This window comes from Balearica regulorum, chromosome 2 (assembly GCF_011004875.1).
Source record: "Balearica regulorum gibbericeps isolate bBalReg1 chromosome 2, bBalReg1.pri, whole genome shotgun sequence".
In the NCBI taxonomy this organism is placed as follows: Eukaryota; Metazoa; Chordata; class Aves; order Gruiformes; family Gruidae; genus Balearica; species Balearica regulorum.
The window spans coordinates 13,094,784-13,119,688 of NC_046185.1; the positions used below are offsets into that span (position 1 = coordinate 13,094,784).

Genomic DNA, 24,905 nt, shown 5'->3' on the forward strand with positions numbered 1-24,905 from the left:
TACCATCCTCTTGTACTTTCCCTTCTCCTTAGACATTAAACATGTGGTATGGAAAAGACTACACTAAAATAAGGAGTTTCCATTGACAAAACCACAATTCTGCAGAATTGCATGCATATGGGAAAAAGATATTTCAATGACATTTGGTAGTCTTGAGCACTACAGTGACAGAGTGACATTTTAGTGCTGTGCCCAAGAAGAGAACTACTACATGTGAAGGATTCTGCACATGGTTTGACCTACACCACAGTTTATTTGTAAACGTTTGTTACATGTGCCAATAATTTAACTGAACACAGACTTTGTACAATTCAACATATAATATTAACAATGTCACACTAGAAGAGCTCAACTGTATTCAGTTACAGTCGTACTTTAAAACCATCAAAATACAAACCATTTGGAACAGTGAACAAGAAAAAGGAAAATTTAAGAACAATGAAGGAGAAGAAAAAAAGAACTGGGAAATAATAAATCATCATCAAAAAACCTGAAAACAAAACACAACACACTTTTTAGGTGGCCCCTGAACATCTTCAGGTATATCCATCTAGACTGAATACTACTTGATTTATGCCAGAGCACAAAGCCAACCCCTCTTCTGCAAGTTAAAAATATTGCTGAAAACAAACTTAAAATAGCTTTACAATGTGTAATGCATATGATTTTCCCCACTGTCAATAAAACTACCTGAAGAAAAGAAATTGATTTAATTAGTCTTTATTTGCAATACAATATAAAATAGATTCTTTTGGTATGAAGATCTTTGAGATCTTATTTTTTACACCATATTTAAAACAAAAGTCACATACTTTGAGTAAAGCCTCTGGACCATCCCAAGCACTGGAGCTGTAGTCATGTTTCAGGTATTTTATGGACTTCTTTGGTTGCAATCTATTCAGTAAACTTCAGATATGCAGACTTGAACATTAAGCTCCTAAACTAGTGTCGAAGCACCTAAATTAGAGTGGCTTGAGTTCTAAAAAACTGCAACATATCTGGAATTCTCACCATTAACTGTAATATTTATGGGTATTAAACAACTCTGAAGAGCAGGCTACTCTTATTTAGAAGCTTTAGAGAACTTAATAACAAAGGGTATCCTTCACTTAGTAACACTGAAGAATACGCAGTGAGAACAACACATTTTCATCCATTTTCAAACTTCCATACAACTTGCACTATCATCACCTTACATACTAGTATAAACAGTCCATGGCAAAATTCAATACAATATGCCAAACTAGCTCATCTACTACAGCTCACTGTAGCACTTAAAGTAACATCTATAGTACTGAAAGCATAAGTCATCACCTACTGCTTAGTTCCTCTACAGTGCTAGATACTGGCTTAATCTCCACATAACAACTCTCACAGTAAATGTTTCCTCTGCCATTTCTAGCAAATTGACATCCAATTCTTCTTTAATTTCTTTTGAAAGAAATAAGGCAACTTAAAAAACGCTATGGAGATTATGCACATCCAGTACAAAAGTCACTGTAGCGTAAATGATCAACTTTATATAATCTAGCTCTGTAATACAGACAGAATACTAAGTTCAGCTGCTGCTGGTAAAATACAAAACCAAAACTGATGTAAGAAAGCAGCACTGAGCAAACTACAGACTTCCAGTTTCTTAGAGCGCAAGTCCCATACTTACACTTTAGGAATGTATAGAAAAGCAAAGGAAAAAAGAATGGAGTTTTCACAGTTGTAACTGAAGCCACTGCATTATCCTGTTGTGGTATGTTTGTCCTTTTCAAACTTCTGTCATGTTTTTTTCTTAGTCATACAGAACAGGATACAAATCCAAATGTTGCCTTTTTTCTCCTTGCTATTGTCCAGCATCATCTATGCCACAGATTCTTGGTCCATTACATATTGTAGGCTAGTAATGACAGGATCATTAAGTCTCATTTTTAATTATGACTATTTAAAACAAGGCAGTTCCAGCAAATAAGAGTTGGCAGAGTACTTTAGACAGCTGGGTTAAGTCTTAACATTTTACATCACTTGTTCTGCTCATGTGCTAAACAGGACATAATTTTTTAAGCTGGCAAAAAGCTGTTAATGCCTAATATAAACAAAGTGAAATCATGCTACATAAAATCATCCCCTACATACAGAGCCAAAACATGATTTTAGATGAAATGGCTCACTGTTAATGTTTGTCATAATCAGCAGCTAATGGTTCAAGGAAAACAGATGCAGAGAAGTCTCTGCCTACGCATCCTCTGCTGTTATGTTCCTTTGCTAATGACTGTCACATGAAAAATCAAGAGCTCTGTTCTTTCAAACATTAATCAACAGGATGTGATCTAGTTATCTACCTTAAACTCAACTTACGACATCAGGAGTTTTCCGACAGCAATCATCACCAGCTTTAAATAACAATGAGGGACTAACACCCAGTGTGACCAAATCTCAGACACTCCTGGTTTCACACGAAGAGCAAGATGAATCCATTATCATGAAGAACCCCACAGAGCAGATCACTTCAGCCCTTCCATAATTCTGCCAGAGACGAAAGTTTACCACTCATCTTCAACGTGGCCTTAAGTCATCCACAGGCCTTTGAGTCTGCACTAACTCAGCCTCCTGTAAGCATCAAATCTCTTTCCATTGTACTGATTTGTCAAGGCCTCAGTGTTAAGCTGAACTACAGAATTCAACAATTCTTAATGCCCCATATCACCATGATAATTTTTTTTAAACAGTTGGTATCACTGAGCTTTCAGAGGAAGAGCCAAACCTCTTACCTTTATACAGAAAGATTTTCAGTAATACAGTACAAAACTAAACAGAATTTATGTCTGAGTAACGAACATAGAAAACTACTATTGCAATTTTGTGGTGACAACATAGAAATTTAACAATTATCAGAAAGCCTAGAAAGGGTGTGTTTAGTTATAAAAGAAAGATTGTCTCAAGATAAAAATAGTGCTGACAGCTAAAAAGCTCTCTGTTGCAGCAAGATATGCAGTAATGAGTAACAAGTTCTAGACGGTTTAAGCACTTCCCCAATACTGCAACACAACACATTTCTGTAACACTACTTTTACATGGGTTATGCTGCAGCAGCAGTACACTTCTTAGTGGTTGGCACTAGGAATTAACCATAATAGAAGAAAGGCCTTTAGTGATCAATGCATGAGAATCCCTATTTGACCTGTTCCTTAGGTGTGGCTGAAAAAAACTGAGGACGGAGACCATCCATTCCATTCAGATAATACACCTTCTTTGAACATGAGATTCTTGGCAGGAAGCGGAACGCCCATATCTGCAGAAATAGGCTGCAAAAGTGAACTTGAAGAACCAGCATCATGGAGCTGATCCAGTGTTGCAATACCTTCCTAAAAGCAAAAAGAAGAAAAAAGAAAATAGTGTCTTAAAAACATGACAAATGCCAAAGGTTTTAACAGATAGAATATAATAGGCCAATCTAATCTGCAAATACACTTAGTGTTTCTGAAGTGCGTTACTTTAATCCAACAAATACCAAATCATTATGGAAGTAAAAGCAGAGGGAAGCATGAAATAAGCATATGGTTGCCTCAGCTGCATCTGTGAATGCATTATTTGGCTTCCAACAAACCTTCAGGGAAGCCTGAGGTTTAAAATTGAAGGAAAGGCCTAGCGAAAATGGAAGTAATGCTATAAAATCTTCAAGATAGCTCTTGCACTGCTATTTATGCCATACTGTGCTAAGAGCTACGCATATATTTGGAGGCACTGACTTGACCATATTTTAAGTAGTTTTATTTCCCAGAAGTTTGGTTTTCTTAGCTTAAAAACCACTTCAGCACCTTCTTTTTTTTCTCTCTATACACTTTTCTTGATGATGATGATCTAAGAGATAACATCTAAGATTATGACAGGAGTCATGTGAGACTGTTTGACAGACAGCTTCAAGGCTTCTAACCTACTGGGAATCTCCAACATTCCCATGAGGAAGCAGTTTCAGGATCACACCACCCATGATACTACCTGGTTAAGTAACCTGCAAGTTCCTTACTTTTTTCTGTCTGCTCAGTAAGGTATCACAAGACGTACGCAGATCCCATGTTACACGTGGACATGCCTTGCTAGCATACACTTCCACGCAGAATTATAGCAGGTTGCAGACCTGGCATTCCTCCTTGCTTGCTACACAAGACCCCTATTCTCTATCTATGCTCTTAAAATCCTCCCAAAATATGCAGTTTTGCATATTTATACTCATTCAGCATCAAGTTCTAGAGGATCTTAGGACACAGTGCAAAATGTAACTGGTATGAAATACGTGTTAATGTTTTGGGTTTTTTTAAGGGAACGCAGTTGACTCAAAATGCAGATAAAAAAATCTCAAAACATTACCATATCCATGGTTTGCAGAAAATATCCTCAACATATCTAAGAAAGAACCAAGTAACCAGCAGAGCAGGCCATGTTACAACAGGAGTGAAGAACAATTTTGCTGTGCAAGTCCCATAAAACAAAACCAATGAAACTAATTACACACAAAATGCAACCACAGAAGTTGAGACAAGTATTAAGTAAGACTAGACAAAGGATAGGGAAGTACTCACTTTTTGCTACCAGTAGAATTTGAGGTTGATAGTGTTCTTAATACAGTTACCATTTAAAGAAAATGCAAATAAAACAAAGTATGTATGTTTCCATACACCCAAGAATGGCAAGTAGGAGGGCATAAAGGTATGATGGACTATACAGAATGATTTACACCTCGATTATTGCTCCTTACCTGGAATGAATGAACAAAATTAAGGACCTGAAGAGACAACTTTCTACTGGAATGTAAGAGTTTTTGAAGGCTGTCAAAAACAGAAGAGAAGAAGCTATGTTCAAGATGCAGAAATTTTTACTAGTAAAGCACCATCATAGTAACTTGCTCACAAGTAACTCTACTAGTTCCTAACATCATGTGACAAAGTTAAAAGCTTTCACACAGAAAGCTTGATAATATTGTAATTACTGAAGTTCAACTCATCTGCTCAAGTCTAGTCAGCTAAATGCTATTTTCCCTATCACTTACACTGTGCTAAAGTGAAACTATTGCAATTGAAAAAATGCTATTTTACATAAAATGTTAATATATTAGACTTTACCATGTCTCATTCTTATCTAGGACAGTTCTGGTAACATGACTTTTAAGAAGCAGATTAATGACACACTTAAAAAAGCATGTCAACTACTGTAATAAAATCCTTAAGCTATATTTTCAAGCAGTCTTATTTTTTGTCTCCAGAACCATGCCCTATAAAAGAAGAAAAACCCACCAAATACACACAAAAATCCCATTGTTGAAAGAGTAATCTTTCATAAAGAAAAGCTACAGTAAAAAAATCAGAAGGTAAGTTTAGTCATGGCTGATGATCAAGCTATCAAATAAGACACCAGTACAAAAGAAAATTTCCATGACAGCTAAATGCATTTTACATCAAAGCATTACCAGCAAGCTTCCCCCAGAACGGGGATGGGGGGGTAGGGAAACTAGGAGGAGGAAAAAACCTTGTGCTAGTCTAGGAGGGGGAAATGAGTAGGAAGGCACCCAAACTCACTTTTTCCTGATCTGTTAATAGACAGTTTACTATGAAGAATTTTTTTTTTTTTGCAGAAACTACAAGAGCAGCCTAATCTTCATCTTACCACAACTAAGGATTACTAGATTGTACTTTATAGCTGGTATCTACGAGCCAAAGAGTGACGACCTTACACTAGAATTCAGTACTCTATGAAACTTAGCTCAGTTCTGCTCCTATAGTCATCAAGTTGTAGGTATCGTTTTTGCAGAAGCTCTGGACATAACACATGCAACCTGCTAAACCTGTAGCTGACAAATTACAGCTCACCTTTCTTTTCTACACAGTCCATGAGTGGCAATTTTTCTGCAGACTTTCTGATTCAACTCAGAGCTGAAGAGTGGAATGCCAAAGCATAATTCCAGGGGAACCCACTCCAGTTCTGTTGTGGGTACTACAGAAAGAAAACCAAGAGACAACCAAATTTTAAGAAAAGACAAAGCAAGAATATTGATCCCAGAACAAGTTTTAAGGGAATCTGAATTTTAAGGAGGAAAAACAGTTAGCATTGTACTTATTGTCCCAGACAATTATCAAACAACACATTCAGTTCCTTAAAACCAAGATATCTCATTGGACTGAAATTGTTTAGTGCAAGCCATTTGTCATGTTTTTTACCTTCAAGGCTTTGCTTGACTGCAGAGTCCATTGGGGTTTCTTCTATCACCATCTCAAATGATTCTGTGCTCCCATTTACATCAGACCCTGATGCTAGTTCAGCTTCTCCTAAAGGTAAAGTAACTCTTACATAAACATGCAGATGAATATAGGTTTAGTTACCACCTGATGTAAGGAACATGGCACAAGCTTTGCCCAAAGACCATATAGCTATAAAACTGGACGAAGGGATATGGAGAAACACAGGGCCTGACTCATTTTAGGACAAAAAAAAGAGTCAGTTAGGGATCCTCAACACACTTAGGAAAGACTAAGTTCTGGCATTACAAAAATGACAAAGTTTACTTTTAATATTTTCAAATAATTCTTTTTTTTTTCTTCTGTTGACTGTTCTAGTCCTGTGATTTTTCAGTCTGTATTTGATATTTCTGAGCTAGTCAAAGAAGACTTCGGAATTAAGCCTATTGCCAGTATATTTACACTCCAAATGGGTTCCTATCTGTGTTGGACAGTATTTTGCAGAGTTCCAAATCAAAGAATCATAATCCTTTGTTCACTTCTGCTGAAGTGATTATATGCAAAATTACAGTAACAGAGCCAAAAAAAGAATTACTGGTAACTAACCTCTTCCGTCTGAAGCATCGCTTAGCTTTCTGTTAGCATGCTGACTTGAAGGATTCAACATAGTGACATAGCCACAAAAATGCTGCAAGTCTACTTTGTTTCTCAGTATTTTTAAAGCCGTATGAATGCCCATGTTCACACGAGAGAAGTCTAGTAGAAAACAACACATATTCCAGCTTACTTTACAGGAAGCCTCCTCCATAACCATATAGCTCATCTCTAGGCCAGGCTAAGTTTTTTATCTGGATTTTTCTCTCTCATAATGCTGCAGCTTAGTGATCACATTGGTAGACCTGGGATAACACATAAGTGATCACAGCCTTCCCATACCAAGCACTAAATAGTATTTTATAGTACAGTAAAAGAGCTGAGGAGAAAGAAAAGTACAAGTAGAAGACAATCTCTCTCTCACACACACATACAGACAGCAGAGATGGCAAGGTTCAGCTAGGAATCAATGTCCAGCTCTTTCAGTGCCAGAGTCTTTTATGGCAAACTCAATACAAGATACATGTTCCACATATCTGAAATTCTGAAGAATTAGAATACAATATTAGAGGTTAACAAAGAGTTACAACATTGAGTTGTTCATGCTAGAACTTAGAGATTCTGCTTCAAGATTTTTCACCTAGCATCAAGGCACAAGAAAACAGACATCCCAGAGAGCGCCAATAGAAAAGTAACTCGTTTTGAACCTAGTAAAAACTACATTAGGAAGTTAGCTTTACTTCTACTTGCCCCAGATTTTTCTACAGGGTAGCTTAAATAATTTTGGATTTCATATCTGGAAATTCATACTTTTATGACAGCTCTGAGGCGGGAAGGCAATGGTCTCAACTATGCAATGCTTACGTCCTGCTCATCAAGGAGTATTTCAGAACACGTTAATTCCTGTCTTTCAAAATCATTTGATTTGGGTAGACTTTGAAGGAATAGAAGACTTTGTTAGCAACGTTCTTCCTGGGAAAAAACATCTCCAAAACAGTTCCTAGTGCTACTAATCAATGTAAGTTTGTTCAGTTTTGGTCTCACCTGTCTTACAGTTAAGAGACACTGAATAGAATATATGGAAGATTTATGTAGTTAACAAACACACTAGTTAATAAACAAGTATGCACAACAAAAGAATCAGATGTATTTCTGGAAGTTACTTCTTTACATCTGTGCTAGGAGAGAAGAGAGGCCAGAAAACATATTCTAATTAAGACAGAGAAGATAAGAGTAGAGAGTATCTCTAGGCTCAGAACAGACTTGTCAACCATTTAAATACTTTCAATTCTCTCATCTAACTTGACTCCTAAGTCCAAGAAAAATTACCTTAAAAGGCTTACTGCAACCTTACTGTACAAGGTAATGTGTAAGAAAGTTACATATGGTGGTGTAGAGATTAAAGACAGTCACCTACCTCCCTGCTGCTCAGCTTCATCAAATGGGAAAGGTATGTGCATTGTTTCTCCCATGCCGTGCATGCCATGCCCCTGAACATCAAGAAATTAAATTAGGACAGAAAAATACACTCATCAGCTTAGCTTAGTCCTACTTGTGCTTCCTTTTAAGGAGTACCAGTCAAGTTGATGAAACAAATAAGCAGATCAAGATATTTATACATTAAAATTTTTCTCTCTAATTACTGGTTATAAACACATTTCCTAATCACAGAGCACTTCTGGAGCAAAATGGAGTTTCCATCCCTAAGTACAGAACATTTTTGAGCAGTCCAGGCTGCCATAAGCAAGCCTTTAAGAAAGTGTAACTTTATGTTTGTAACAATATAAAACATCTATTTATTTGAATGATTCTGAGAGTTCAGCTGAACTGAGCCAGCTATTTTACTTCTCCCAAATAGACAAACCCACTCTATTTCTGCTGTTTGTGATAAAGAGCATGTTTTGCTATAATTTACTGTTAAGAGCTGAATACCAAGCACTCCAAAAAAGTGCATTTCTTGAATAACAGTTCATACCCCCAGCTACCTTGTACCACCACTGTCTAAGAAGCTTGTGGGCTCTTCACTTTCATTCCAGTTTACTATATCCCCAACACTCTCATAAATCCATGTCTCTTAGCTAGCAAAATTATATCTGCCCATAATACAATAATGCGTACGTAATACGCATTCAATTCAAAACCGATGTCTTAACCACCACTGAATCACAGCAGCACTGGCTACAGAAGTTAAAGGTATTTTTCCAGCTCTTGGCAAAAATGTAGCTCCCCAGTGTTGTTAATCTCCTCTACAACTTAACAGTTTATCTCTAAAAATGACGCATGTTTTCATCCTTTATACAGAGCACTCTGTACCTGAATTAGAACAGCAGAATGCGTTAAAGCATCATTCAACATTGTGAGTACATTTGAAGTAGGAACTACTCCTGGGTCGTGACCCCAAGACGTTATTAGTAAGCGATCATAACCCTAGAAGACAGAAATTAAGAGTATTTGCAGTTGTAATGGACATAAAAGCACATAAAGCAAAATACTAGAGTTAGACATTAGCATATTGTTACAATTAGGAAGTTACCACAGGTAACTATAACTCTGTAGTGTTATACTTTGTACCAAGGATAACTCATGTTCATATTCCTAGTAAAGGCAGAAGTTTGCCAACCTCAAAGTTAAGACGCTATTTTTCAACAGGAGGTATCTGCAACCAATTCCTGTAGAACTGTGTGGCCATCACAGCAGCCTCCAAACAAACAGGAGATGAGAATAATCCCACAAATTTAAAAGCAAAATATAAGCTAGATAAACTAACACCATCAAAAGAGAACAAAGATATATCAACTCCCAAAATACCTATCCGAGGGATAGAGGGATAGGAAGACAAGAACACTGACTAGCAAGTAATTTCCTAGTTTCTCAGTTTTCAAGACTGAATAGCCCTGCATCTCCGTAGGATTTCTAGAAATGCTTTGACAGTGTCTCAAGAAAATGACACTGCAAAACAGTATCAGAAGAGAAGCATTCACATACGTACGCAGAGGGGGAAAAAAAGCTGCAATAAGTTTGTAATAGCGCAGACTGCAAGATCATTTAGTACAAGAAAACCTGATCTATCAGCACACTGAGCTTCAAGCAGTGTTGAAGTTTTCCCAGGCTACCACACTGAATGCTTTTTACTAATAAAATTGCACAATCCATACATTTACTGAGAGTTTAAGCTAATAACAGGCTCAGGTTTGAATCAAGTTCATCGCCAATGGCCTTACAAAATGCCTTCTGCTTTAGAAACCTTGATTAACTTAATCTTATGTTACCTTAAAGTAAGTCTTAGAAACAGAAGTATCAACAAATCTTTTGAAATTGGAAAAGGAAAGGACAAGGACACGTGAAAAGCTTGAAGAATGGAAAATGCATCTACAAATCCTAGAGCCAGGAGATGACTGCTGATGTAAGTACACCTAAGAATACACATCCCTATGTGAATGTCTCCATACCATTCTAATATATTTAGCTCCTCAAGTATCTACTCAGAATGATGACGTGAAAACACAAAAATGCAGAGGCCTCTCTGCAATTATAAATTTGAACAATAATATTTTAGGAATTCCATTGCGAGCAGCATGGCCTAAAGACTGCTAAGCGTCTGTGACATTTCAAGTTGAAGTCAATAGATACATCGATTTTTGGTTCAGGCAAAATTTAGGAGTTGCCACAGCCACTTCCACCTAGGCTTGCTCAGTATACAGAATGCCTATCAGTACATCTTTGTGGCACATTTGTCCTTACTAGCATTTCAAAGACAGAATGGGAGAAGGCAGCATCTGAAGTCTCTCAAGCGTGAGTTATCACATGCACTGTTTTGTGGACTCCTTGCCAAAGCACTCTATGGATGCTAAAAAGTTAGGTGAATTCAAGGCTGGAAGGAATTTGGGAAAGTAACTGATCACTGCAGAGATAAGAATTCTAGTCACAACCTCTATATACACAAAATCACACACAGCTCTGGAAGTTCCAGACCAGAACATGGCGAGGGCTGAAAAGGTCTCGAGAAGACATATTACACATTGTGCTTATTCTTCCTACCTCCAGCCACTGCTACAGACAGGCTACTGGGCTAGGATGTCCTTTTGTCCAACCTCATGCAACCTTTATTAAATTATGCTGCCTTTTAAACCGCACAGAGAATTACAGCCTAGAACTTCAAAGTCTCCATCACAGATTTCTACAGTGGACAGACCGGAAGCGATCAACTTAGCCATCTTCTAAATCAGGCAAAGTTGTATGTAGAAGTGTCCTTTCTTATATGATACTAGAAAAAGCACAATATACTAGGTCTCTATCTTTTGATACAGCTCTTCTACATCTTTGTAACACACTCTAGGGATGGGCTTACAAATTCACAATGACTGCAGTCACATTTTATACTAAAATTGAAAGGGGGGCATCAAATACACTGGAGTGACTGTGACAAGAAGAGAGACTTAAACAGCATTCCTTTTTCAGAACCTAGAAAGAAAACAAATCAAGACACTACATAAAACTTGCTTCTAGAAAAGGTACATCATCTACAACGAATTATACCTCTGACTTCAACTGTTATCCCTAAATAGCATACGGCATATCTTTGAAACGTTTATAGAAAGGAGGAAGAATAAATTCATGCATATGCTACCTGGAAAATGTCTGGAAGTTTTCGAAGACGTGTTCCTTTAGAGAGCAACAGAGAGGGTGGGCCTTGACCAGTTATATGGTAAATATATAGTTTGAACCAAACTGAACTGACTTCTGGTATCGCAGGTCCAATATGCTGAAGAGAGATTATTCATGAAATTAGAAATAACTTAATATTGCAACTGTTATATGTACAGATACCACTTAAGAATCAACAGCTTTAAAAAATACAAATCTAGTTTTGCAGCACAGGAGTTCAAATGTATTTAATGATGATATTCTAGGTACTTAGTCCAGGATTGCAAGATTCTTTACAGAAAGCCGATAGTAAAGGTATTTTCTATGACTATATATCCAAGAACAACGTAACTGGCATTGGCTATACTTGAACAGATGAATTGTTAATAAATTAAACTTAATTTACTAAGTATTCATGTTTTTTCCTCACTAAACACTTTTTTTTGGTAGATGAATTGCAATACTATTCTACATGCCAATAACTGAGTCACTTTAAAAAGGACATCTAACAGATGTATCCTAAACAAAGCTTTTAAGAAAATACTATATTAGTAGGTACTGAGGGGAAAACCCCCAGTATTTTTTCACCTGGGGTGTACAGCTGCTAATAGGTCGAATTTCATTGGTGAGTGGTGCCATGGAAACCAGCAGAGTATAATTTTTGTTGAGAACTCTGCTGCAGGTAGCTGGATCCAAGCCGAGCAAACTCTCACACCGTAAGAGGTCCAAGGGAAACCCTATGTTGAAAATGTAAGGTTCTTAAATTATCACTAAAGATGGAACATACAACCCAAAATATCATTTCAGATTTTCTATTCTCCCCTGCTAAGCCATGAATACAGTATTTTCCACAACTAAATTTTAAAGTATTGGGGTGAATTTTAAGAAATCTGTATATAATTTTAGCAATTCCAGTCACACAAGGTTGTCTGGCACAGAACTACAGCTTGCTCCTCACCAGCTAAGTGATCCCAGGAAGTAAGCACAGAGATACTAAGTTAGGCAAGATTTAAAAAAAAAAAAAATCCACAAAAAACCCACACACACCACAAAAATCTATCCCTATTAGAAGAATACACTTTCATGACTTGAAAAAAAATGTTTCTTTGACAGAACAACTCTGAATAAGCCATGACTCCTTTATTACAGCCTTCAGAAGAATATGATTCGAAACCTATCTTGCTCAAGTTCAGCTTGTCTTGCCATCATTATGCTTTAATCTGTTGCTTTGGATGTTAAGTTCATGCTTTGGCAACCAAATCTCCCATTTAACAGGCAAACCCAGTCATGTAGGCTCAAAGGATGATGAAAAAGTGATGTTTTGGCTTCAAAATATTTTTAAACAAGTAGGATACAGATTGCTTTCTGAAATAGCAGCTTAGTCAGAAAGGTGAGTCCATGGCAAATAAGTAAACAAAATTTAGAAAGTTTCCTCAAAAGCATTCACAGTACCGTTATTTGGTTGATCGGGCTGTACAGCTTGTGCCCCTAGGTCTTTATTATGCCGCAAAAACAATATCGTGTTTCTCAGTGTAAGTGCATGATCGAAGTACCGTTGTGCTTCCCCTTCTCCTGTGCTTTGAACCTAAACAAGAAACAAAGTAAATGCATACAAGTAGCAGGTTGTTTCCACAAGCATCAATTACACAAAAGAAGAGATTAACAAATGAGCATTTTAAAACTTTGTAATTAATTAACAACCCTGCAGCTTATATGCAAAAGTGATTTACAGCAACTATTAAATAAGAATTTGCCATGCTAGTCAAACAGTCAAAAAAGTACACAAAGACAACATCTATAAATCAGAACGACTCAGTCTTTAGGTAGAAGGATTTAAATGTCCAGTCATCCTGACTGGTATAAAATGATAACAGCAATTAACACAGTCATCCTACATAATTCTACAGTTGTCTTTCTAGAATTGTCTTTAGAAGGTGGACAGGTTAAATATTCCAGCACATAATGGTCAAATTTTCCTACAAAAACATTATTTCTGAAAGTCTGCACATTAACATCTTACTAAAAAGAAAGTGATTTCTACTGAACAAGGCCTAATGCAGGTGTGTCTACACAGACTCAGGCAAATGTAGTTCATGAACTCACTTTGCTCACCAGACTTCCCACGCTCATATGCGTGCAGGGTGTGTCCCTGAACGTCACTAGAGGCATAAAAGCTGTGAATAAGAACCATTTTAACTGAACCAAGTAGGTTTGGTATGATAAGGTGCTTGTTCTGACCATTGTACTGCTAAATAAATAGTTTTACACAATGAAAATACTGGGGGTTTTGATCCCTTTAACACTTCAAGTGCTGAAAAAGCATTTGGTCAAACATGTAACAGATTACCTTTTCCAGCTCCACCAAGAAGCTGTCAAGACTCTCATCTGACAGTTTCCCAACTTCAAACATAGTGACTGCATGACTTTTCAAATTCTGGAACAACAAAACAAAACTCTCTTAATTCTTTGAGAATGGAATAGGCAAAAGTTTCATAAAGCAAAAACATTTCTTAACAACAAACAATACAGAAGTTTTAAAATATAGTTACAGCTGTATTATATTGAAGTTAAAGTATTTTAAAGCTCTACATATTTATTCTTGGTATAATACATTGAACAATTTTGACATACTGGTGAAAGATTTCCCATCATTAAAAAGGCAGTGAGAGTAGAATCAAACAGGAAAGCAATACGCTTTGTGTGTCCACTAGACAGGTTCAGGCTGCTCACGCTGGCTGTTTCAGCTAATAAAGAACAAAGAAAATATACGATCACATTTCTTTAAAAATAAAATCATCAAGTTTAAGTCAAATCTATCAAAAGTAGTTATTGTCATACTGAGTAGAACAGAATTCCCTTACCGCTACTAAACTACTGATTGACTTAATTCAGAAGTTGATATCTTGTGTGTCAATTGATACCCATAACACAGATCAGCCTCATCTTCAGAAAAAAAGCTCTTTGTCTAAAGAATTTTAAACCAAGAAGTAGACACCACCTCCCCCAGTGTGTATTACATATGAAAAAAAGATCTACACAATCTGTGTTTTACTTATTTCTAGATCCCTTTACAGCCTATAGCACTCTAGAAATATAAAAATAATTGATCCTGAAGTATTAAAATTTACTGTTAGTGCTAACCTGGATCATCTTGACTGTTGGTATCTGTATCCGTGGCTGATGACCCAGCTTCCTGTATAGGACTTCTGTTTTCCCCAGTGTCCCATGAAAGCAGCATCTTTTGAGGGTCCAAAGTACTCCTATTAATGTGAATTAAAATCCACATTTATCGGTCACTGTAGCACCAGAGAAGTATCTCTGCCTACCAGTGCTAGTAGTCCATGCATAGGCATACCCGATACCTTTCAATACTTCTAAGCCCTAAACCAGTCAAGCTTGATGTCCCTCAGAGTCCCGCTTTAGCCTCAGCAGAAAAGTTTGAGGGTTTGAAAATACCAGATTGTGAAAAACAGATCTGAAAAATCAAACCACCACCGTTGAAGAAGAATCAAATAGGAAAAAAAATCTAATCCACTTTGTTCTCAGTCTGAATTAGCATTAAAGAAAACTCAGACACAGCACTCACTTCAAATGGCTTAACAGATATTGAACTAAAAGTGCCTGACAATTCTTAATTAATGTAACTTGGCACTCCAACTTGGAGAGCCCTTTGCTGACTGGTATTAACATCACTTTCCCAGAATTTAATATAGATATACATATATGTGAGCGTCAGTGACAGAACTGCAATGGTACCTCATAGCAAGCAAGCAAACTTTAAAGACATATTCACTGACGGCAGCGTCAAGAGACATTGTCTCTGTACGAGCACAGTAACAGTTGTTATTTCTGGCCACAGGGGTTTAAAGCAAAAGTACACTTGTGTGCTTCAAAAGTGAGCAAATAGGCACTGAAAGGTCAAAAATCCAGCACCAAGTAACAGCAACAAAAGTAGTACATTGAACTTAAAGGCTAAATTACCATCCCCTGTCCTCAGATTAAAAAGAGGATCAAGTATTCCTGTCATTATACACATTAGAAAGCCAAGTGAGATTTGTTGTTGCAGAAGTCGAGGAAAGCAACTAATAGCTTTACAATCAGATTTGGGTTCTAAGCTTTCTCTTCAATGAGAAAGATAAGCCTTGTGAAAGAACGAAGACACTTACTTCAGTCTGTTTACCGAAGGAACATTCTTCCACGATGGATGAAGATTATCCAGGTTTATTACTTGGCCTTTTTTATGAGCAAAGCCTAACCGACAATACATGGACACAGCATTCTGAAGAAACACATATACATGTAATAAGCAACTGCTATAGGAAACCAGGTTGCAAAACAGTGAACTTTCCACATCAAGTTCAACAGATGCATTACACACACGTACCTTTACTAAAGATAAGTCAATCTCTAGGACATTTGCAAGCTAAAAAAAAAAAAAAAAAAGAAGAATCAAAAATACAGTGTTAACAATGCAGGGTAATTTGACATCTTTTTGTCGGTTTTCTTTATTTTTTAACCCAGCCTGTACCAGCAGGAGCAATCTTGTCTTTATTGAAAGTGAGGAAAAAAGGGATGAGGTCCCATAATTGTCCCACTTGAAATCATGCAAGAGAACTATGAGGTTATCTTCCACTGTGTAATTTCTAGGTTAATCATACGTGATTAACACAAATAATATGTATATCAGAAGACATGTAAAGAGGAAAACAAATCCTGGATATATTTAATGGGTATTTTTCAGGTACTTATTCACCAAGTTTTGAGAATAAGACCTTATGAAAACAGATTTCTCATATTAAAATTATAAATACTTCTGCGAAAGTTACGTTCCTACTTAAGCCTACATTCCTTAATTCCAAGACCCTGCATGTTTTCACTGAAAAATAAAAAAAATTTTAAATTTGATTTCACACTAGCAAAACAGACTCTATTCCAGTTCTAACTCATATAAAATAGTCTACATTAGTCACCCCTGTATAAATTCATTCCAGCTGATGGAATTGTTTCACTGAATTGAAGTTACTCCTTCAAACCTGGAAGCACTATAAATGTTACATTCAAGATAAAAGAAACCGGTTGGCTCGTAAGCTTGGCAATACCTCTAAATAAAATCACTTGATACTTCAGGCAGAGGTATGGATTGGTATTTTCAGCAGAGTGCTTTGGGCCCTTTCGAGTATTCCTACCTCCCTGACACAGGGTAAGTTTTACTTACCTCTGCCACATTAGTATGTTCATCTATTGAAACAAAGATCTTGTACAGAAGTGTTTCAAAGTAATCACCTTGCACTCTGTTCATCACAAAACCTTCAAGGGGTGGCACTAAAAAGAAGAATTAATTGCAAAATTACAATTATGTAATTTATTAAACTGAAACTTCATAAAACCAGAAAAATAAATTTACACTTATTTAGTTTTCACGGTACTTGTAATTTTGAGGATTTCCCAGTCACAAAGAATAAAAGCCTAAAGATAGTACATATGGTATTTTAAATTCTCCCACTCCTTAAGAAAAGCAATGGCTGTCAATGTGTTTTCTTATAAAAACTAAAGCCACTCTACCTCGCATCATAGCCTTGCAGTCTCCAGCTCATCCACTACAGACAATTTCCAGTCATCCAGCCCATAACATGATTTTGTAATGTGGATGGAGATTAAATCATAGCTGACTGGAGTGGGACACAAAAAACCCCACCCCACCCAAACACTCCAGAGCTGAGACTCCCAAAGCTATTATCTAAGCAGTAAGTCTCTCTTATTTAGAGGACTTTCACTTAACTGATCTCTGCTACAGCAATGACAGGTACTTCTGCATGAAGGTTCCAAATGATTTATGTCTTTGCAGATTATACTGAATTCAGGAACCCTCGAGACCTGGCACAGCAAAATGACTTGTTCAAAGGGCAGCCATATGCTGTGCTAGTTTAAGCTCCTATATAGTCCCCAGACACAGCACATGACTATAGCTGAGGTGATGAGACCATGAAGGATGGAACCTATTAGAAGTTGCATCTGTTTAAAAAAAAAAAAAAAAAAAAAAAAGCAGTCAAAACCCCATGTCCTTATGGTGAGGCAACTACATTCCTCTATGCTATTCTTTCTTTTCATTACAGTTGTATAGGAGGGTACTTATTAATTCATGCCATGAGTCCAAGAATCTCATCTTACCTAAAATAACATAGGAATTCAAGTTGAAATAAATCCTATATACAATATGAACTACGTTTTAATAGGGCTGAAAACATTTAGTCAGGAAAAAATTTCACAGCTCAAATGCTCCGTTTAAGCAAACTCATGCACACAGACAAACAGCTTCCAAGATTCCAAGACAAAGAACTCCAGGATAACTGAAATGAAACCAAGTAAACATAGGTATACCACCATTAAATATTTACTTACCTGCTATACAGCTGTCATCAGATATGGGTACATCGAGGTAAATAAATCCTTTGTTATATAAACCTTTATAAATAAAAGCACATAATTTTAGAAAAAAACCCACATCTTTCTAGAGTATTAATGATACAAAAGTAGACTTCCCTATCAGCTAATTCAGAATTTAAAGTAATTTTTCCTAATAGCCTCTGCAGTAGAAGTTCTGTACTTGCAGTCTGATGCAGTACACTTGCAGCTCTACAAGTACTTTCAGGATCAGTACTCTACAAGTACTTACAGATCGAAGAAGCTACATTTGACAGAGATGAGCACCTCTCTACCTAAACGTTAACTTAGTTTTGACCATCATCACTGCACTGTCAAGAAGTGGTTTGTTTTTTGGAGGTTTTTTTGTTGAATTAGTTTTGTCAGCTGAGGATGCTGGCTACATTTTGGTTCTCTCCTAGCTCAGACTGAAACTCACACACTTCGTAGCAAGGCTACAAACTAAATCACATCAGTTTTGATGGCACTCACATGTCCTTCCCACACATCTTCACAGAAAGTCCTTTTTATACAACTGCAAACATAAATTCTGTGGTACTTCAGCACAAGGCATCAGCAAAGCTGCAGCAGATACAGATGGACATTGCACACAATAAGTGCAATAATATGGTAGATTTTTAAATGACACTTTCCCCACATGAGATTGATTTGAGCACTAAGTATCTCAACTGAGTTCTGCGGAGTAGATAAGCCAGGGAGAAGTTTTTAAGGAAGGACAAAACATTTCAGCATGGCTATCTTCAGAGTCTAAGGTTTGTAACAGCTATACTCTCATAGTAAAGCATAAAGCTCAATTACACAGTATAAAATAAGCCAAATTTATTGTCAGTGGTTCCTGTAGTGTTAGCCAAGATCACTCCATCTACACCGTATTCATTACAGCAGGGAGGAAGTGTACCAACAACCCACAGGTGAAGTGTTATCAAACACCTGAAGTAGAATTGTCAGGATGTTTCACACACACACAGAGCTCAGCCCAGCTATAGTATGTGTGCATATATCTACAATATATCTAGTAAAATCAGATTTTGGATAAAATGCCTGCATTAAAGCAACAACTAACCTGAATTCATGCTGATACAATTGCTGTTCAGCACGGGCAGTGACACATACTCAGCTGTGCAAACTGATGTGGATCAATAAACCAGCTTTAATGGATCAGGACGACATTACAAGCCATCAACGTGCTAAGGGTGCTTTTCAGTGTCTCTCCTTCAGATTCAGCTCTCATAACTGATACATCCCTACTTCCTGTACCTGAAATGTACTGACAGCATCATAGTTTGGACTGAACAGTCTGCTTTCCCCATAAAAATCCCATCCTACTGACAGTTCATTAATCGTCTGTACGTTCTTTTTCTACCCATGAGCCAGGGTAGAAAAATACGTTCAATCCTTTTACAACTACTAAACCTGACCTGCAACCCTCTCCACAAACGCTACCAGGCCACGTACAGAAAAAGATCATGAAGTGTTTTCAGAATCAAATTTTCTTAAGCCCCATACTGTTTCAGATCCACTCCAGAGCTTGAATTTCCCCTGCCTCACTTTTTTTATTACTTTGTTCTGCTTTGGTAACAGGCAGTGGAATTCTGCCTCAATTTGTTAGGAAAACTACAGTGTGCAGGTTCAATTGCTTGTAGTAAGCCCAACATTTACAGAAGGCTTCTCAAGGAGGAGTTTGTCATTGAATTTGTACTCCCTTGTCCAATACAATTTGTTTATATCTGATACTTGTTACTTGAAATGGGGAGACACATACACACCATTTTTCAGTTAACGGTTGCAGACCTTTCAGAAACATAACAGCCTCTTAGATTTAAGCCCCATTTTTATGGTGTTCAAACAGTACCAAAAACACAAAAACTCTCCTCCTTTGAAAAGCAAGGAGTGAAGTTTTACCACCCCAGATTACCAACACTGACATTTTTAATTTTAGTTTCTCTTGTCCTCATCTACATTCCCTTTCCCCATAATCTTTACGGACAGTTTCTAATGAAAGAATTTGTTGAATCAAACCATAACAGAGCAACAGCTGCTAATGGCTCACTGTTAAATCATTTACAAGATCTAGACTGCAGTCTGTACAAGCTCTTGAGTATTTTCCTCCACCTCCTCTTACGCTTCAGCTGTCTACATCCCCTTTTGCTCCTAGTTTTCAGATACTACTCTCAGAATTTACTAAGATCTACAAACAGAAAAGGAACGTTCATTGAAAACTTACTATGAACTACATTGAAGTCTAGTGAACCAGCAAGCTGAGGGCCTGAATCAATTATCTTATCAACAGCAGACTTCTCTGATGTAGTACAAATCTAGGTTGAAAAAAAATCATGTCAGTCTTTTGTAGAAAAAAGTCTATGCAACTTACTTAATATCACTCAAAAAAAAAATCCCAAACATTTCAGCCTCAAATCAGTCATAAGTAATATAAGAATATAGAAAGTAACCCATGTTCTTAATGACAATATTTGCACTGAAGAATTCACTGCAGTTCCTGTTGAAGTTTTAAAATTTTTTACTCTTGTCCCTGCACAAAATTCCTAGAGCATGCTCTAGGAACGGTACTTAATTGCACAGGTATCTGGCAAGTGAAGTCCACAGTATAATACGTTTGCACTTTAAAACTTCCAAACTGAGTGTTCAGCCACACAACTGGAACCATTCTAGAAAAAGGTTCATTACAATATCAAAATAACGTGCTTCAGGTTAACTACTCTGGGTTGATGGCATGTAAGAGTAGCCACTGCCTAAAGATATTCCAAATAGTAGTCGAAAAATAATCCCACCACTTATTAAAATATATTCCAATCTAAACAAAAGACTTACAAAGAAGGAACTAAATCCAGATCAAATGACTAGCTGACTGTAAAAAGAAACTGTGAGAATGGAAGTAGAATGAGGATGAAACATTGTCAGCTCACAAGTTTTTCATGTGCAAACAATGAAGAAAATGAGACATGAGGAGCAGAAACAATGAAAATGGATATTGAAGTAAAGCAATATTCTGATTCTCATACTGAAGATTAAGTCAAAACTGAACTGTCAGGGCTTAAATATGAAATTTAGGAAAACATATTTTGTTGCTTGTTCCCTACAAAGCACATTATCATGCACATTAGTTACCACAGATTGGTTGATGCAAAACCACCTCAGCACTGTACACAGTGCAGAATGCACAAAGGAGGGAAAGGGTAGAATATGTCAACAAAGAAAACATCAGTTTCTATTAGTTCCTATCACAATTTCCATAAAAGAGTTGTTACAAACCTGCAACATAATCTCTGTGTATTCTACACAAAAGGAAGTCCCTGTTTTCAGGGACTATCAGTATTCACTCAAAATCAGAGATGCAATCCATACTAAAATACCTTGATGTCATCCTCAGTGATGTAGCCAGACTGCACAACCCACCATGCTTCTATAGTGATCTCCACGGGTTTCACAGGTAACAGATCATGAGCAGTTTTCCTTCTGAAAAACTTCTGCAGTGATACAGTCCATTTGAGATAGTAATAAAGAGCTCTTCACATGTGCAGACAGCCACTCACCTTTTTATATAAACTGATTTTTATAAGCATCCATTTTTAAGTACATTATAGTTATAGACTGGACATGCACAAGTACTATTAGCCTTGTTGTGTAGTAAAAGTTTCCCTCCTCTCTCAAATCACATGAAAATGGGAAGGGAAAAAAACCCATTTACATCTGTTAAGTCTTCCCATAAACACATATTTTTTTCCATATTGCATGTGTCACTAATTAAAACCCACACTATTCAAACACATTAGGATTGAGTCCAAATTTAAACTGTTTATGATATTTTCTAATGTCAACAGGTAAGAGAGCACAGCAAACAAAGTATACAAATAGAGTATTTTTAAAGATGTTCACTGATCAAAAAACCCAAACATTTTAGGAACATATTTTATTTACTTTACAGGACAAAGTACCCCATACTCTCTATAAGCATAGTGCTAAAAAAAGTACAGTGAATGTTAATCCAAGAAAGAAAAACTGCAGGATATTGTTTATTTATAGACCTAAATAGATTCTCTTCCATTGTATAGCCATTACTTTTTGGTTCACTATCAGCTTCATATTTTGGTAAGCACATTTCACCTTGAAGCTACTGTAAGAGCACTTGGGAGTTTCCTGAAGAAAGAAACTGTTGCGAACTAAAGAGCCTACTTCTATCAACAATCATTACAATGTTTTGCATGTGTGCTGTTCACATGCAAGGGTGCCTGTTCAGACTCATTACCACTGTCTTAGAGAAAAACATACATACTATAAAAATTTACACCTAGATGGAGGACTGTCCCAGAATAAACTCTGATCTCAACTGCACCCACAGAAACACTTCCAGAAACAGTATTTTAGCTCATGTTTATACCAGCCAGAAGACATTAGTGATCTGGTGCCATAGAGTAAATATAGCTCTGAAAATATAAAATAAAATAAAAAACCCAACCAAAACAAAAAAACCTCAGCCAGCCTCATAGCATTCAATATCTTTTTCTTTACCATACTTTAATTTTAAATTTAAAAGCTCTTCATTAACTTCAGGAAACACAATTAGCAATATACTATGTCACATTCAATTAGCCACGCTATTAAACTAACTAGGCCCAGGAAATGATTCCATTCTTCATTTGCTATGAAATAATATGGAGGGGGAGGGAAGGGCGAAGGAAAGGGAGGGGAAAATAAAGATAAACTTACTTTTGAAGACCTACATTGGTTCATTAGATCTATATACTGGTTTCTTCCTATACCAAGAAGTCTTAGACCTGAAAAGTAAGTAAGGTTTTATTTCTCTTAAGACAGGTTTAAGCTGAAGATACTTAAAACATTCTTCAAAGAATCAGACCTACTTCTATAATGTTTTTAATTACTCTTTCTTCCCAAAATAAATGGATAGTTATAGGAGCTAAATCTAGTTCTAACTGAATTTGACAGAAAAATATGTGCCTCTAAAACCAGAATCCATCCCCATTCATTTACTCTGTACGGGTTAAAAAAAAATCCCGTATCACAAGTCACAGGGTAGCAGGGAATAATCCAATCCCTTTCTCTCCTACACTCACATCAACAGGTAATAACTATGCTTCAAGTTAACAGGACTAAATTTGTACCAGATTTTGGTCAATAGTTTTTCTTCTCCCTAACAAAGCCCACACCACACACTGGATTAGAACTCTAAACTAAGAATTAGAGCACAAAAGGCCACATAAGCCTCTAATGAAGATGATTAAGTTAAACTGAATCAAAATTTAATTCTATACTCTCTAGCCTTCAACCATTAATAGATATTGGAAAACAACTCGTTATTTTTAACCCATATTCTGTCTCAGCTTTAACACCAACTTTCTAGTTTGACACTAGTTTTTATGACCAAATGGTAATAAAGATGTTTAACTTAATTATACTGCTATCACTGACCTGCAGCTGCTGCTAAAATAACAGAATGGCTAGGGCTCAGAGAACAGGGAAGCCTTTCCTCTCTTCATACCCCTGGCTAACACTAGGTTTCCAACAAGCTACGTGGTGCTGAGGAAGAAGGTTTTTCCTTATCTGTTTCCCCAGTGTGAACATTACATAGAGGCAAATTAGTACAGTTAACTGACAGTATCCTTTTCAAAAAGGAAAAGCCCAAAAACAACTGTTTTCAAAAGCCACAGTCTACTCCCCATCTGACTACATGCTATCCTGAAAGAGGACTTTATAAATTCATACCAAGTGTGAGGACTGAAGTCTTTAGCTATAAATAACTGGTCAGTGGCAGGTTTGATTGACATCCCCACCCCCCACGCCAGCAGTTTACATTTTGCACTCTAAGACTTATCAGTAGGCTATTGCTCTTACTCTGTTCTCCTCCACCAGGTTCAACATTTTTTGCTTTCCTAAGCTCCCATCCCATACCCACAACAGTCTAATAGAAAGCAGGATAAAACATCTGACACATCCAGGAGTTTCTAAAATACTACATTCTCTTCTCTCTCTTTTCTGGTACATCATCCCTCAATCCATGCTGATGCTAATTCATAGGAGTGTCAACAGCCTCTCAGTGTCTTGCTAAAGCTCTCTGCCAAAAATCACACTAGGAAAGGACCAGCAGCTCAGCTTGCTGATGCACAACAGCCAGTAAGACTTTCCACCCACAAGTCCAAGCAAACAGGAACACAATGCAAGCAAGGACAGAAGCTGCACAAGGTTTGCACACGCCTATCTGTACTCAAACTAGCCCAATTCCAGTGCTGACCATACACACAGAACTCTGTATGGAGAGCACACACTCCTTAATATCACTCTTTAAATGCTTCTACACTTTCATTCACATGCTTGTGTTCAAGCAAGCGGGTGCCCGCAAATCCACTTTCAGAAGCTCCTTATTTCCAACTCACTGAAAGCAGTAATGCAACTAGATAACACTTACAGTCAGCAGCAGTGAAGTTGGGTAATGAATCATAGCTTTTTTCACTGTTCATTATATCCTGAAAAAAACAAGAAAACTTAGTTGCAACAAGAAAGTCATCATTTCAGAGAAACAAGTCCAAAATTCTGCCTGTATTTTTTAAATAACAAAATGAGATTAAAACAAATCTATTAAAGTCAGTTCCCTTATCAAACTTGCCAATTACTTGATTAATCATTACAAAATAAGCTAAATACATTAAAAATGAGACTTCTGTTTAACATAAGGTTTATAAAGAAAAATGCTGATTGAAAGAATAACAAACAAAATCCTGTATCTGCCTTCACAAAAAAAAACCAAACAGTGCATAGAATTGCTAACAGTAATAACAGAATAAGCTAACTACTAATCCGTTATGTCTGCAATCACTATACACAAAACAAAAAAAAGCACTTCTGATATCCAACGAAAATAAAAGAAGATTGCCAGAGTGCTGACAGAAAACAGAACCGTTTTTGTTCTCATAAAAAGGATCTGCTTCAAGCTTTTGAAAAAGCTTCTAATATGGTTAAGTGTCCTTTTTGAAAAAC

The 24,905-nt window shown here is 36.8% G+C and overlaps 1 protein-coding gene across 2 annotated transcripts in view; it reads right to left on the minus strand.

Moving 5' to 3' along the window:
* Positions 1 to 230: 230 nt before the first annotated feature.
* FAM91A1 (family with sequence similarity 91 member A1) overlaps positions 231 to 24,905 on the minus strand; it is a 28,177-nt gene continuing 3,502 nt past the window's right edge. The window contains exons 4-24 of one of the 2 annotated variants that reach the window (XM_075743369.1): positions 24,337 to 24,394; positions 22,623 to 22,690; positions 21,269 to 21,382; positions 20,122 to 20,212; positions 17,856 to 17,918; positions 16,672 to 16,778; positions 15,841 to 15,879; positions 15,623 to 15,735; positions 14,598 to 14,716; positions 14,088 to 14,200; positions 13,804 to 13,890; positions 12,909 to 13,041; positions 12,045 to 12,193; positions 11,440 to 11,574; positions 9,126 to 9,239; positions 8,230 to 8,302; positions 6,825 to 6,974; positions 6,201 to 6,308; positions 5,853 to 5,976; positions 4,745 to 4,814; positions 231 to 3,353 (exon numbers count right to left, since the gene is read on the minus strand). In XM_075743369.1, the coding sequence (XP_075599484.1) occupies positions 3,177 to 3,353; positions 4,745 to 4,814; positions 5,853 to 5,976; positions 6,201 to 6,308; positions 6,825 to 6,974; positions 8,230 to 8,302; positions 9,126 to 9,239; positions 11,440 to 11,574; positions 12,045 to 12,193; positions 12,909 to 13,041; positions 13,804 to 13,890; positions 14,088 to 14,200; positions 14,598 to 14,716; positions 15,623 to 15,735; positions 15,841 to 15,879; positions 16,672 to 16,778; positions 17,856 to 17,918; positions 20,122 to 20,212; positions 21,269 to 21,382; positions 22,623 to 22,690; positions 24,337 to 24,394 (2,205 nt within the window). In that variant the 3' untranslated portion in view covers positions 231 to 3,176. The remainder of the gene's footprint in view (positions 3,354 to 4,744; positions 4,815 to 5,852; positions 5,977 to 6,200; positions 6,309 to 6,824; positions 6,975 to 8,229; positions 8,303 to 9,125; positions 9,240 to 11,439; positions 11,575 to 12,044; positions 12,194 to 12,908; positions 13,042 to 13,803; positions 13,891 to 14,087; positions 14,201 to 14,597; positions 14,717 to 15,622; positions 15,736 to 15,840; positions 15,880 to 16,671; positions 16,779 to 17,855; positions 17,919 to 20,121; positions 20,213 to 21,268; positions 21,383 to 22,622; positions 22,691 to 24,336; positions 24,395 to 24,905) is intronic. The other variant, XM_075743370.1, reaches the window with a different exon arrangement.